Genomic DNA, 14,617 nt, shown 5'->3' on the forward strand with positions numbered 1-14,617 from the left:
TTGACTGGGCGCAGCCATCTTTGCCTTTTTCGCGCCCTGTGGGCGCCTCCCACAGACGTAGCCCCGCCTAGTGGAGACTATCGCAGCTGTGACCCATAGGAATGCATACGATTTCAAACGGTGATTACAACGTTATCAAAGTGGGTTTCAATCATTTTTTGTAAGATTTTGACAAGTCGTAACGTCTAAATTCTCACTCCACTAATGAAATAACCCTCACTACCTCCAAACGTTTTATTAGAGAGCCTGAAGCTGAGCGGTCTTGCCAGATCGGGCGGTTTCCCGCCCAATCGGGGCCGTTGAGGAAAGCGGTCTGTGGGTAAAAATGGACGAACATAATCAGTATTATCTGGCAACCCTGAAGCCGACTGTTTTCGTTGCCGCTTATGCAGGTTTGTGGATATTTGTGACACTGAATCGGCCATGCTTACGTGTGTAAAGCTTATTTTATGTACTTAACTCAGATGTAATGACAACTGTGTATATAGGTATGTATATTTCTTAAATAAGCCGTACGTTTTCAGTGAAGCTACCGGTAACTGTGCTATTATTAATACCACCCCCCCCCCCAGGACGCTGAAGGTAACCTAGCAACAACACGGCACAGCACATTGCAGCTGTGAAAATAAGGAGCCACTTGAGAGCGAGACTTTTCTAGAACATTAATTTATACTAGAGCTATTGTTCTAAAGACGTTACACATGGCCTGACCCAACTTAACTAGTGAACCAGTGTTGCAAAAAAAATATTTAAAAAAAAAAACCCATCGGTGCATGACGTCATTACGTAATTACGGGAGTCTCCACCAAGATGGCAGACTACGATTCTGAGGCTCTGAGAAATCCGAAAATTTCGAGGGGCATTGCCAGTCTAGGTTAATACAGGTCTGTGGCCTGAAGTGAGTGAGGAGGCTATCCAACCCTAGCAGCTAGAACGTTTCGACATCCCTACGCTAGAGCGCGCTGTTGAGAAGGATGTTAATCAAGCAGGTCGACTGGCATCTGAAGGAGCGTTTTCACCATCATCTTCTGTGTTTCGGAAAGATATTGCTGTCCTGCCTATTCTATTCTATCCTAGTTCTACAGTAACACGGTAGAAGCAACCTTCTCGCACACTAAATATGCATGAAGATTTTGAACTTGTCCAGAAGCACGAGGATATGTAAGTCGCCTTTTGTTTAGCATACGAAGTGGAAGTTGTTCGCGCTAACTTTAGCTGGTCGCTAAGCGATAGCTACACACAATGCAATGAAATGTTACAAATTTGACACTTGTAACATTGTGTGACCACCAAGACAGGTGTGGCGGCTAAAAATAACAGATGCAAACAGGCTATTGTGGTTCCGTTCAACAATACTACCTACTGCCAATAGCAACGTTAGTCAAATATGCATATGGACTGGTAAAGTTATTGTTTTGGATAATTTCTCTGATGACAATTGTCCTGATAGTTTAGGGAAAAGGACAGCCTTGCTGGACCAGATGGAGATGCAGCGTCAGCAGCAGAGAGCCAAGAGAAAGCAACAGAAGGCGCAGTCCAAGGCGGCCAGAGAAAGAAACACTCAATTACTTGAGGTGAGAAAGATAATGTCTAATTGTCTCACAACTAGACAATGTTGTTTAGTAAAACCATGTAGTCTTGGTAGAGCGGATGTACTAGCTGTGAGTGAATTGATTTGCTTGAACACCACTGTCATGACTGAATGAGCTATCACCATATGTCGACCAGAAATTCCCATTATGATCTGACAAGAGTAGGCCTATTGACAGAGTGTGCTTATTTCATGCTCTTATTATCCAGTAGTTGAAGATCCGTTCCATGCACTAGCCTTTACCTTGTTTTTGCACATGCATTCACACGGTTAAAAATAGTGTCTGTGTGTCTGTGTATGTGTGTGTGTGTGTGTGTGTGTGTGTGTGTGTGTGGTGTGTGTGTGTGTGCAGGGCCGCTGACAGCTTTTCCTGGGCCCGGGACAAAGTCATCTGAAAGGGCCCCCTACCCAATACATACAATGCAAGGGAATCCAATTCTGGGCCCCCTATCTCAACGGGGCCCGGGACAACATACCCCTTTGTCCCCCCTGTCGGCGGGCCTGTGTGTGTGTGTGTGTGTGTGTGTGTGTGTGTGTGTGTGTGTGTGTGTGTGTGTGTGTGTGTGTGTGTGTGTGATATTGTCCTAATGTCTTTTTTGGTTTCTTGGTATGTCCAAGCATGTCTTGTGCAATATTAAAACATTTGTTTTAACTCTTCCTGTCTTGTACTGTACCTTCTATGTAGGACCTGGACACATTGGAGAATAAGCTGAGAATGAAGCAAGCACCACATCCTGACTTCCTTACCCTGGAGGTAAAGTGATGCATGTAACCAGAGTTTTAAGTGAAGGGTTAGTCATCTGCATCAGACCACGATTGGAAAGGCTATGTTGTGCAGTTTCATATGAAGAAGTACAGTACAGTACAGTATGTAAGACCCCTCAAAATAAACACATTTTACAATCTTTGTGTAGCAACTTTAGAAATTAAAGCCGCAAGTGGCCTTGACGAGCCCCCGCACCTACGGCCAGGGGGTCGTGCCATGTCGTCCCACCCCAATACACCAATAGATGTGAAAAACTGGTAAAGCATAAAGATTTTCTGAAAGGTATGAGGAGAGTGTCCTTTTCTGATATTACTGGTGCTGTTACCTGTTCAATTTCCCCGTCAGTTACCAAGAAGCCATTTTGTTAGCTTTCAACATATCGAAGAACCCTCTGCTGTTCTTCATCTACAGTGTCTTGAGATCATGCACCATGATTGGAAAGGTTATGTTGTGCACTTTCATATGAAGTACAGCATATCAAACCCCTCAAAATAAAACGTCCTTTACAATCTTTGTGAACCAACTTTAAAAATGACATTCAGAAAACCAAACACTGATCTTTTTCACAGGTTGCAGTGAAGGTGGTAAGTGTTTGTTGCCAAGGTGGCTGCCTTGGACACTGGGGGAAACCCTGGCCTTGTTACACTGCTCCATTGGGGTCAGGCTTGCCAATGTTCGCTTTCTCCTGCCGTGCTGTACCCCATACTGTTTTGTCAGGATAGGACTTCCAAAGTTGAGCACCCTGAGTGGATGAATTAACAACTGCCATTGTGCTATAAACCCCCATACTGTTTTGGCCAGGATAGGACTTCCAAAGTTGAACACACTGAGTGGATGAATTAACAACTGCCATTGTGCTATAAACCCCCATACTGTTTTGGCCAGGATAGGACTTCCAAAGTTGAACACACTGAGTGGATGAATTAACAACTGCCATTGTGCTATATACCCCCATACTGTTTTTGTCAGGATAGGACTTCCAAAGTTGAAAGCACTAGCTGAGTGGAGTTAACAACTGGCGTTGCTCGCTACTGCAGTTATAACTTTCATTCACAGCATCTTTACCACTAACAAAGTGTGATATGTATGTCTTCGGCCTGTGTTTTTAATTGTCAAACTGGTGAGGCTATGGAGGTACAAAAGATTGTTGTTAAACGTGTGCTCCACAAGTATTGAGTGTTGTGGTCTTCTTTAGTTTTGATTCATATGGTGTTGTGTTTTGTGGGGAGAAAAAGATGTGTTTATTTACATCACTCTTCAGTGCTCAGTAGCTCTTTGAGTGCCATGGACTTGAAAACGCGTCTTTTCAGAATGTATGGCACCGTGCCAAAGACTTGATATCAAGTCAATTCCGTTTTTTTATGGGGGGTGGGACCCAACACGTTGATCTGGTATGTTTGTTGTTCACATGGACAAAAAACTATTTTTTTTATGGCTCTTGAAAAAACACACAAATGTTGAAAAAAGCCTGGCAACCCACCGGTCTGAATTTGAAAATGGCTGGCACTCAATGAGTTAATAATGAGTACACCCCTTTTGAAAAGTAACAGCTTGAGCAATGTTTCAGTAAACACACAATCTGTTTTCAAAATGTACATAGAATAAGTTTAATACAGAAGTAGTAAGAATTAATAATAGTAGTAATAAGTATTAATGGGCAAAATGTAGGTAATGAAGACATTAAGGCGCAGTGTACAGTTGCAACACTGGCAGCATTGTCCAACACATGCTCAAAGGAAGATGTAGCATAAAACAATAAGATGGATAAAAAATTGTTAAAAAGCAATTAACATATAGTAAAAGGTGTAAAAAGCAGTGGCTTAAGGAAAGAAAGCTAAAATGCTAAGGAAAGAAAGCTAAATACTATGGCCACGAGTGGTGAGTAGAATTAGTTATTATTTTAGTGTGTTAAGCAGGGAAGCTCTCTCGGAAGAGATGAGTCTTCACTAGCCTCTTGAAGGTTGAGAGGGATGAACCTGCTCTTGCAGGAACTGATAGCTTATTCCACCATTGAGAAACAATGACAGAAAACCGTTTGGACCAACCGGGACTCGAACCCGGACCTTCTGGGGTAGTAAACTGGGGCTCTGACCACTACACCAAAGAGCCAGGCTCATTGGCGTGACAGTCAGAACACACCCACAACCCTAGTGATGGTCACTCCATCACACTGCCTTCCCCTTCGGGAAGCGCACCCGTGCGCTTCACACACTCATGGTGTCCCTCACGCAACTGCCCATCATGCTTCTCCCATCCAGTGTGCCCCATCATCAATGCTTCACCCATCATTGGGGTCCCTCACACTGAGGTCACCAATCCTGGGGGTCCCTCACATGGAATTACGGCTCACACACAATGGGTACGCTTCCGATGGCCTCACGGTGCCATCCCAATTCTGACACCATTTGTAGCGAAGGGGAGTAGAGTTGCCCAGCAAGCCGGAACTCGAACCCAAACCTTCTGGGGTTGTAAATTTCACCAAGAGAAACATGCTTGTCAACATGTATCATGTCTACTGAAGCTGACAATGATCCTCTCAATGGGAGTTATAGGGGTGTACACTTATCTTTGCACCAGCATATTTTCACAAAAATAGAAAAATGTTATTTAAGTTAGATTATTAACCTTACCCTACCATGTTGTAAGCTCAGCATATGTTGTATTGCTCTATGCATATTGTGAAAATAACTTGTGTGCTTAATGAAATATTGTTCAAAATGTTACTTTCACAGTGCTCCCAAAATGTTACTTTTCAAAAGTGGTGTACTCATTATTGCTGAGCACTGCAGTTACTGTATCTCCACCTGACTGGCCATGCAAGCATGTATGTATGTGTGCCTGCGTGTGTAAAAACCTCTTACCGTACCTGTTGATATATGAAAAGAAATGACAACAACACTCAGCATCACACTCACCTTTGTTGTCTGTCTACCTCCAGACTTGCTACTGGGCGTCTGTGGAAGAGCAGCTCCCAGCGTGGGAGCCCTTCCTGCTGGGCAGAGGTCCAGCTCCCCTCCCCTGCCGGCCCTGTCAGTCACCCAGTAGACGGAGACCAGATAGAGACGCTCCGCACTCCAGCTCCACAGTCACACACAACACAGGCCTTCCTCCGCGTCCAAAGAAGAAGCCTGCAACAGCAGCTGCAGTATGACTCATAATTCAGATCACATATTTATGGTTTTTTTTTCCTTCTCCATCTGGCATAGCAGTTCGACGGGCATATGCAAACATATGTATTACGAGGCGATTAGTAATGCCCAGCCATATGTATTCCTGTTGTGAATGTGGAGGCGTGTATGCAAGCACCCACATTTACCGTGGGCGTCCACGTGTGGCTGGCTTGGCGTTATCGCCAACAAATATTGTCTATTTTAAGACGACATAGTAAACCAGAAATGTGCATCTGACCGGTTTCAATGGTTGCTTTATTCATTAAGTGTAAACCACATACTAGAATAGGTGAACAGATTTTATAGCAGATTTTAAACATTTGCAAATCAAGAAAACAAGCCCATGATCCAAGGTTGGAAGTTGTGATGTATGAAATGATGGCAATCAGTTTTTTGGTAAAAGCTTTAAAATTGTGATATTTATTTTGAAATGTGGTATTTATTATTTAAAATGATTTGTATTTTTATTCAATTGAATGTCTGAGATGTATATCTTGAAATCAAATTCAAAGTCAGCCTTATCAGGATTTTTTTCATTTACATTTCTCAATCCCATTTCTCAGACAGGAGAAACAAGACATTGCAATAGAGGACGTGGTATTACATAATATATTGTGTTCTTATAGTAACTAACAATATAAATTATAAATGGTTATGATAACCACAGTATGGTGACATACCGTGCAGTAAATCATAAATGGTGGGACAGTTGCCTTCTGTCTGGGACACCATTTCATTTTAACCACCAGAGGGAGACAAGAACCATTGAAAAATAGACAACCAGAGCACTGCTGCTCATGAAATGACTCTGGCTAGACAGACTTATTTATTTGGTCAGACGACTGAAGAGTTTGTGCATGCATATTATACATGTTTTGTTGGAAGTTTTCGGCACACATTGAATGTGCCAAAAGCGATAAAGCAGATTTAGGTTATGTGGAGTCTAGCAGTAAGAGGCATTTATTTTCTAATATTTTCTTGAAATTTCAATTTCAAACCTTTCTGTTGAATAAACATTTTTTTTTAACCAACTGTGACATTCCACCACTACCCATAGCTTTGTGTAGTTATTAACGTGGATGTGTTTGGGGGGGACTACCAATCATATCAGACCATCAATCATACCTTGTAACAGATATTACGTGGGATGATTGAGATTGTTCAGCTAAATTCCAAAATTTGTAACTTTAAACTGAAACGCACACAACACCCTAACACTCGGGCCCAATTCACACACAACCATACACTTCTACACACACACACACACACACACACACACACACACACACACACACACACACACACACACACACACACACACACACACACACACACACACACACACACACACACACAGAGAGAGAGAGGGACACACACTAGGGTCACATCTGTGCGTCTGTGCTCAAGAGTTTGGTGTTAAGAGTTACTTCTTCCGTCTTTCTTTTATCCTTATTTACACATTCAGGTGAGCTGCTTTAACGCATTCTAATGACTACATTCATGCTCACTTGTTGATGGTGTTTGAAACTGTGATTTAGGAAGGTGTTACAAGTTTGTGTTTCTTTGACGTGCAAAGAATAAATAAAACCTGTTCCCGGAATAAATAAACAAATGGTTGTATTTAAATGTAAAGATGAACGTGGTTTTTTTTTGTTTTGTTTTTATTCTCTCTTGCATACAGCCATTCCCAAATTCAAATGTTTCAAATGCAGAAAGAAAGTTCTTAGTAGCAGTAAAACTTTTTGTCCTTTTTTTTCCCTTTCCCTACTTGTCTTTGGCGCATAATAACCTTTTTCTTTTTCATCCAGCCCCTCGGCGTAGTGTTCTCTCCCGTAAAAAGGGGAACTCTGGAGTGGGGGCTTAAATGTCCGCGTCTTTTCATTACCGAAATAAGCGCGCCGGAATGTCCACCCTTGTACTTGTATACCTGCTTGCACTCATGTGCAATGAGGTCATGGCTGTATTATGGCACAAAGCGGCAAGGAGCCCTGGCGCTGTTCACGGTAATTGCTATTTTATTGTCTCTTCAGCGCAGGGCAGGCGGCGGGTCAGCCAGTCACCATATGTTCATAAATCTCCATTCAGAGTGTGGAAAATGAGCCACTTTCCTTCCTATCTAACAACTACCCCCCCCCCCCTAAACTAAACCCTCCCACTCACAGCCCACCCCCCTCGTTACTGTCCTCTCCCCCCCCCCCCCCCCCGCCTTCCCTTCCGCCCTCGTGCTGCCTGGCTTGTTTGTTGCTTCATTGGTTGCTTGTGGGAACAACAACTTTTCAGGAGCACCAGTGCAATGGATTTGTAACTTTGTGGTTTGGAACTTCTCAAACATATTTTATTTCCATGTAAGAAGAAATATCAGTATTAGGTTAATTAGTAAGTACATAAATATGCCCTTTATTATCCCACAATGGGCAAATTCATGTCCATTAGGTCAATACTTTGTACTCCCATCCGCAAGACATACAAATTGAAATGCAACATACCATGATGTAACTACACTGTGTCTGTATCTCTGCCTGTGTGTGGTTTTCATTCTCTGTATGCATGACTCCATATCTTTTGTGCGGAAACATGTTCCCCCACAGAGCCATTGGGGTGAGAGTAATGCCGCTGAGGTCTTGACCCCTGAGCTAAGGTTAATTCATGGGACGATATGAGCCATCTGCAACCCGTGGCAACCAGCATCCACCCACCTCCACCTGCCATTGAACTGGTGCGCTCTCTCTCTCTCTCTCTCTCTCTCTCCATCTTTTTTTTTTTCAGATTTTTCCTTTCCCCTTTCTCCGTTCCTCTGAATGCCTGGCTCTCTCCCGTCGTTTTTGTCTTTTTTTTCTTTTGTCTCTTCCTCTCGTTTTATTCCTTTCCCCCATATTTCTCATTCATGCTTATGACTTGTTTTCAGGACTTTCAGGACTCAACCTGTAAAAGCATGTATAAAGCCCCTTTCACCACAGAAAACTATTGCATGTAACAAATGCATTTCTCTGATTTCTGAGCCTTTGCCTGTCACATCTCTCTCTCTCTCTCTCTCTCTCTCTCTCTCTCTCGCTCTCTCTCTCTCTCTCTCTCTCTCCTCTACGTAGGAAGGTGGTCTGTTTTTGGTCAGTGGCTGTTCTGTGACAATGTATGATGGGTAAATGGTATTAAATAAAGACATTTTAAAGGTCTCTCTCTCTCCCTCTCTCTCTCCCTCTCTCTCTCTCTCTCACCCCTGCCACCACCACCACCACCACCCACCACCCTTCAGATATGGCATCTCTGATCCATCCTAATTGCGATGATCAAACTGGCGCGGGGTGACGCAGAGTGGCGGCTTGACAAACGCGATCATCCGGATGGCCGGGGTTTGAAGTGGCGCTGCTTGGCAGCTGCCCTTGCTCCTCAGCTGGGACCCGTGCCGTGCCGTGCCCTGCAGGTCAGGAACCAACCAGTCCGCCCCGCTTACACCCACCCTACCCTACCCCGCTCTGCTCTGCTCTGCTCGGGCGGGGGAGGGAGGGTCTGCCAGGGCTGGTGGCAAGGGGCTGGGGCTTCAGTATTTTTTTTAGGGGGGGGGAATTAGGGTTGGTGGGAGTATGAAGGTGGTGGTGGAGGGATGAAGCAGGTAGGGTGGTGTGGTTCAGTGTTGGAGGTTCATTGTTTTTTTTATTCATTTTTTAATTTTTTTTAGTTGGGGAACGGGGTCTGCAATGGTGGCTGTGGGTAGTAGGAGTCAGATGTGTGTGTGTGAGTTGGGGGTGGGGTTAGGTTGGTGGCAACAGCAATGATGAGGAGGAGAGGTGTGGCGGGGCGGGGGCAGGGGTTGGGTGCTCAGGTTGGTGGTAGCAGGGGTGAGTAGAGGAGATGCAGGAAGCAGGGTGGTGTGGGCGGGGCGGGGCGGCGGTTATCTAAAAGCGTTGTTGAAGAGACCGATCTGGAGCCTTTCCAAATGACTAGCTCTGCATTATGTATTCTAATGGTGCAGCCTGGCCCCGCGGTGGATTAGCCACAGACACCACAGTTCCCCCACCCGCCGTGCATGGCATGGCACTACACAGCACTCGAGCACTGCACCTCTCTCTCTCTCTCTCTCTCTCTCTCTCTCTCTCTCTCTCTCTCTCTCTCTCTCTCTCTCGCCCTTCTCGGAGCAGTGCCAGGAGAGCAAGATGCTGTGGCACAAAGGCACCTGAGCTTACGCCCCCAGCCAGCAACAGCCTTCTCCTCTGTTCCGCTGGGATTACCACTAAGCGGCTGTCTTGCCATGGTCATTATAGCTGAGAAATCGGTAGGAAGCACAAGTGGCTTGGCGTTGGCTTGCAAAATGTCCATGAAGATGGTTTTAAGAAACTAGGCATTAAGGAATGTTTTAACTTGTAAATGACGTCTATTTAACAAATGTCTTTGATTGGCTATTTTATGTGTGGGATGGATCTTCTTTACAAAACTTTGTTTTCAACCTATAGAGGTTTGACTCAAAAAAAATACTGAACATTTTTAGAATTCATCTAGAATTCTTTATTTTAATACATGTTATTTCAACACACCATTATATTTTGAAATGTTAGGGGTGGAGGTTCCGTCTTATCGCTTCAAATGGACATCTGGCCTGATAAGTCATCTTTTTTTTTCTGTGCCAACACATTAGCACTTGGAGTTTTTTTTCAACAAGGTCTTATACCCTGTTACAGAGCACTTAAACAAGAAAAAAAAATGGATTTCACCCCTTTTTGCTCATGAGGTAGTCAGGGAATTCTCTTTGGCTGAGGCCATTATTGTTGTATGGATGCTGGTTGTTCAAGAGCTCCTGTGGTGTTTTTGTTCCTCCGAAACTCTGCTCAAGTCTACAATGGAAATTTCTTTGTTTTTCAATATTATGGATACTCCAGGCTTTCCCTCAAACCCTCTCAAGTTATCAGAGATTGTATGTGAAGCAACATGATCTCACCGAATTCTGTGAAATGGTCACGGACAATTCTGAAAGAAAATGTCTGGCAGTGTCACAGATTTTGCCAAAATAATAGAAAAAAGTGTGTTTTCTTACAACACTTTCTTGCTGATTTTCTTTCTTACAGGTTAGGTTTGGGGATTGTTTTGGTCTGTGCGCAGATTATACTGCTAGCATTCTTTTATTGAGTACCATAATTCTTGTATCCACCAACCAAGTGGAAAAGGTATTTCTCAAATACATTTCTTTACTGACAGATTAGGGTTCGTGGAGGGTTGTTTTGGTCTGAGCACAACTTAAATCGCCATAGCAGTCTTTGTTCAGTAACAGAAATTTGTCTCACCCGACTAGATAAGGAGGACTACTCTTCCACCGGTTTGTCAGTTTTCTAATGACAGACTTAACCATATAGAAAGCACTTTCGTGAGTCTGTCAGGGAAAACACGTCCGCGACCCTAACAGGGAATTTTGGCAAAATCTGTGAAACCGATCTGACAGATTTCGTGTCCCAACGGTCCACGTCCATTTTACAGAATTCTGTGAGATCAGGCTGGTGTGAACTGTCTTGTTATGTTGAATATTATGATGCCATCCAATGACAATAGATTGCCATAATTGATTTTTGTCAAAAATGCAGTCACACTCCCCTTTCCTCCCTTTTACCTATGGTACTCCCCCATGGTCTTATCCTATAGTGTTGCTTTAACGAACCTGGGAAGGGGTTTCCCTGGTCAAAAAGCAGGGATGGGGCCTGAATGCACGCAGTGGAAGTCTGTTTGGAAGGGGCATCCTGGGTCAAAGGGATTAGGACCGGACATCCCAGTATTAGGAGTCCCCTATAGGACAATGGACAGGGTTGTATAGTCTCACACTGACCCAGAGAAAGAAAAAGAATTCACAGGACTTTGAAGGAAGACATTTTTGAGATTAACGTTAATATTAATATATATATATTACTGTGTGTGTGTGTGTGTGTGTGTGTGTGTGTGTGTGTGTGTGTGTGTGTGTGTGTGTGTGTGTGTGTGTGTGTGTGTGTGTGTTCCCTCTGCTGCCATTTGTGAATGTGTTGGCAGTCAACTGGCAACAAGCCTCGTTTCACAGCCTTGGAAATGTGGATCTGGATGTTTGGAGGTCAAGGCCTCCGTGTCTCTTTTAAGATATTACAGTTAGCAGAGTGGGCCGGAGGGACAGAAGGTCCCCTTCAGCTTCTTGGCCCCCAGCTCTGAAGACGAGCTCTGATGTAGAGGTCATGCTAGAAGTCTGACATTGACGGGAATGCAGCGGGGCCGGCCAAGGAAGCCTGCTCCACGGCACCTCCTGCACAGGGAGGCGCAGCGCAGAGAGCTGTAAGCCACAAAGCACCTTCTTTCAGACCATACCCTTGAGATGGACCATTGGTGAGCCATGTGTGCCATGCACAAAACAGATTCTCTTGCAGACATTGAAGCAGATATTTTTTTAACAAAATGTTATGGACAAAAGAAAAATATTTAGTCATCTTATCTATTCGGTGCATATAAACTGGTCCTCTCGTCATTCAAACACTGACAAGTCTGAGTTTTATAGGACTTTGCAGCAATATATTTTTGTTTTCTAAAATGTAAATTTGTCAAACACCTTGAGATGGTCCTTTTCAGCTTTTTAGATAATATAGAGGCGCGCTTTGGAACAACCAGCAGTAGGCTGGTCGGATCCTATCACCATTCACCCCCATTCCCCCGGAATAGATCCAAGAGCCTCGGCTGATGCTCATTAACTTCCCCCTGGCATTTTTCAATGTGCCTTTCGAGGTCTTTGTGCCAAGAACCTAACGCTTCTTCTAACGAGTAGAACAACCGGGGCACTCTCCTCCAGCAGGGAGAGAAATTGCTTTCCAAAACGATCGCAAAGGACGGTTTAATTAGAATTTCATTCGGGCTAAAAGGGGGGAAAGCGATGTAGTTAACATTTGGTGAACTTAATTGGGCCCTTTTCTCTCTCGCCTCTTCAAAAAATGATGACGCTGGCCATGTTAATCTTCCATTTACAATCAATTGAGTTTACCAAACAAAAGTCCGGGTCTTCTTTTCATCCCCGTCTCAGGCGAGCCTTTTGTCGTCTATAAATGCCTCAGTTTTGGGTGATCCTGGTCTCCGTACATGCTTTTAGTTGTTGACAGTTCATTAATGCGCTCTTGTCCCTGTAATCTCTCTACATGTGCATGCGGTAATGAGCTCCGTTGTCAATTAACATGTTTCTAGAAGCAAAGCTGGTTGCTCAGATGTTGAAGAGGCTAGTGCAGAGAAAAGGCCCACGAGTCTGCCTTTAGCTTGTTTACTTCCACTACACTCCTTTCTTCGCTCTCTAACAAGAAGCCCTTTTACGCACACACCGTCTCTCTCTCTCTCTCTCTCTCTCTCTCTCTCTCTCTCTCTCTCTCTCTCTCTCTCTCTCTCTCTCTCTCTCTCTCTCTCTCTCTCTCTCTCTCTATGAAGGCTATTTTAACCGAACTTGCCTCTAAAGACAGTTAAGAGATTCTGTTTCATTGAGTGAACTTCAAAAAAGTAGGTGTAGAATGGCCTTGGTTTCCCAGCGCGCACGAAGTTAGGAAAGTGGGCACTTTTGCCATTTGGGTGGGGGGAGCGCAGTTTAATTGTGGACGGTTTATTGTTTAATTAGGCATAACAGGGGCCGTGATATCATGGACGATATGTTTGTATTGGAATTTGATTGACTTCATCCTTACCCCCTACCACCACACGTGGGTGTCACTTTAGACGTCGATTATAGCGTTTGTTTGTGGGGGCGAACGGCACTGTTTGTCAAAAAATCTTATTTTAGTATCTTGGAACCCATTGAATCCCAACCAAAAATCCTTCAGAAAAATGGGCATTCCAAATAAAATTAAAAAAAGAGAAAATGTGTGTCCATCGTGTGACCAGATTATGCACTGATAAAAAAATGACTCCATGCACAATGGAATCTTAACCTTTTTGCAGTGTGCCCTCGTTTTGTCCAAGAAGGGAAATTAACTAGGCTGTCTAACGGACGGCATTATCAGTCTTCTTTCAAGTCCTAACGTGCGGCCTCTTTAATTGCCGAAACGCGTCTTAATTGGGAGGCTGGCATTGGAGACCACGTCTCTGGTCCTACAGCAGAGTTTCTGCCGGTGGACAAAGATAATATTATTCCAGGAGACGTGCATGGAATGCATGATTCTGCATTACAGTGCAGCAGATGAGGAAAAACGTGTCTGATTTAGCGCAAGTGTTTTTTATTATGGCGCAGGGCACTGATGAGCATGGCTGGATGCGTCCAGGGCTCCCCCGAGGCCCGTTAGCTGATTAATGTAATGGGTTTTGAAGAGTCCATGTTTTATCTGATAATTTGAGTCATTAAAACGAAGTCAAGTGTGTTGTCATATCGAAAAGTAATTCTTAGGCCTAGGCCTATGTTTAATCTTTTCCGAATGGATATATTCTGCCACATTTGGAATACATGAAATAGAAAGTAGGAGCGTGAGAGATGACTATCGTAGGCTATGTGAAATTAAATGGAGTGCTGACATGGGTATGGATATGGATATCTGATGACGAAAATGGGAAGAATAACAATTTTGCGTCAATTTATCCAAACCTAAATTCTGGATCGGCCCGCTCCTAAATTAAGCATTTTAAAACGTGTTCTAAAATGTTTGTTTATAATTTGGCTGACGATTATACTGCTATAGGCTACTACTACTTGGCCTAGATACACCACTACTACTACTAATATGCCTAATAATAATAATAATAATAATAATAATAATAATAATAATAATAATAATAATAGAGCATAGCCTAATAATAATAGAGCATAATAATAATAATAGGCTAATAATAATAATAATAATAATAATAATAATGATAATAATAATGATAATAATAATGATAATAATAATGATAATAATAATAATAATTTAAACTCATAATGCTCTTTCTACTGCATTGTCAGTCTATTTTCACTGTTTCAGTTTAATTTAAACTTTAAACAACAATTTATGGACGCCGATAAGCTTTGGTGCGTAAAAATACATTCAGGTTCAATTTGACACTTTTAAATAACATTTTTATTAATAGATTTATGTACAATTAAATCGGGGTCCCTCGGAGTGTTATTTCATAAAAATGTATCATGATTTCCCC

The 14,617-nt window shown here is 43.2% G+C and overlaps 1 protein-coding gene across 1 annotated transcript; it reads left to right on the forward strand.

The window, feature by feature from the left end:
- The first annotated feature begins 960 nt into the window (after nt 1-960).
- Nucleotides 961-7,153, forward strand: cep15 (centrosomal protein 15). The gene is made up of 4 exons (XM_063216345.1): nt 961-1,161; nt 1,451-1,574; nt 2,277-2,345; nt 5,296-7,153. Exons 1-4 carry the CDS (start codon nt 1,121-1,123, stop codon nt 5,506-5,508), a joined length of 447 nt encoding a protein of 148 aa, XP_063072415.1. The 5' UTR covers nt 961-1,120; the 3' UTR covers nt 5,509-7,153.
- The last annotated feature ends 7,464 nt before the right edge of the window (nt 7,154-14,617 follow it).

The sequence above is a fragment of the Engraulis encrasicolus genome, chromosome 14, assembly GCF_034702125.1.
Source record: "Engraulis encrasicolus isolate BLACKSEA-1 chromosome 14, IST_EnEncr_1.0, whole genome shotgun sequence".
Classification (NCBI taxonomy): domain Eukaryota; kingdom Metazoa; phylum Chordata; class Actinopteri; order Clupeiformes; family Engraulidae; genus Engraulis; species Engraulis encrasicolus.

Excerpts from the sequence above, each read along its gene's own strand:
- cep15 (XM_063216345.1), top strand. The coding sequence starts at position 1,121 with ATGCATGAAGATTTTGAACTTGTCCAGAAGCACGAGGATAT. Across the intron at positions 1,162-1,450 it reads GTCCAGAAGCACGAGGATAT|TTTAGGGAAAAGGACAGCCT; the intron begins GTAAGTCGCCTT and ends TTGTCCTGATAG. Across the intron at positions 2,346-5,295 it reads CTGACTTCCTTACCCTGGAG|ACTTGCTACTGGGCGTCTGT; the intron begins GTAAAGTGATGC and ends GTCTACCTCCAG.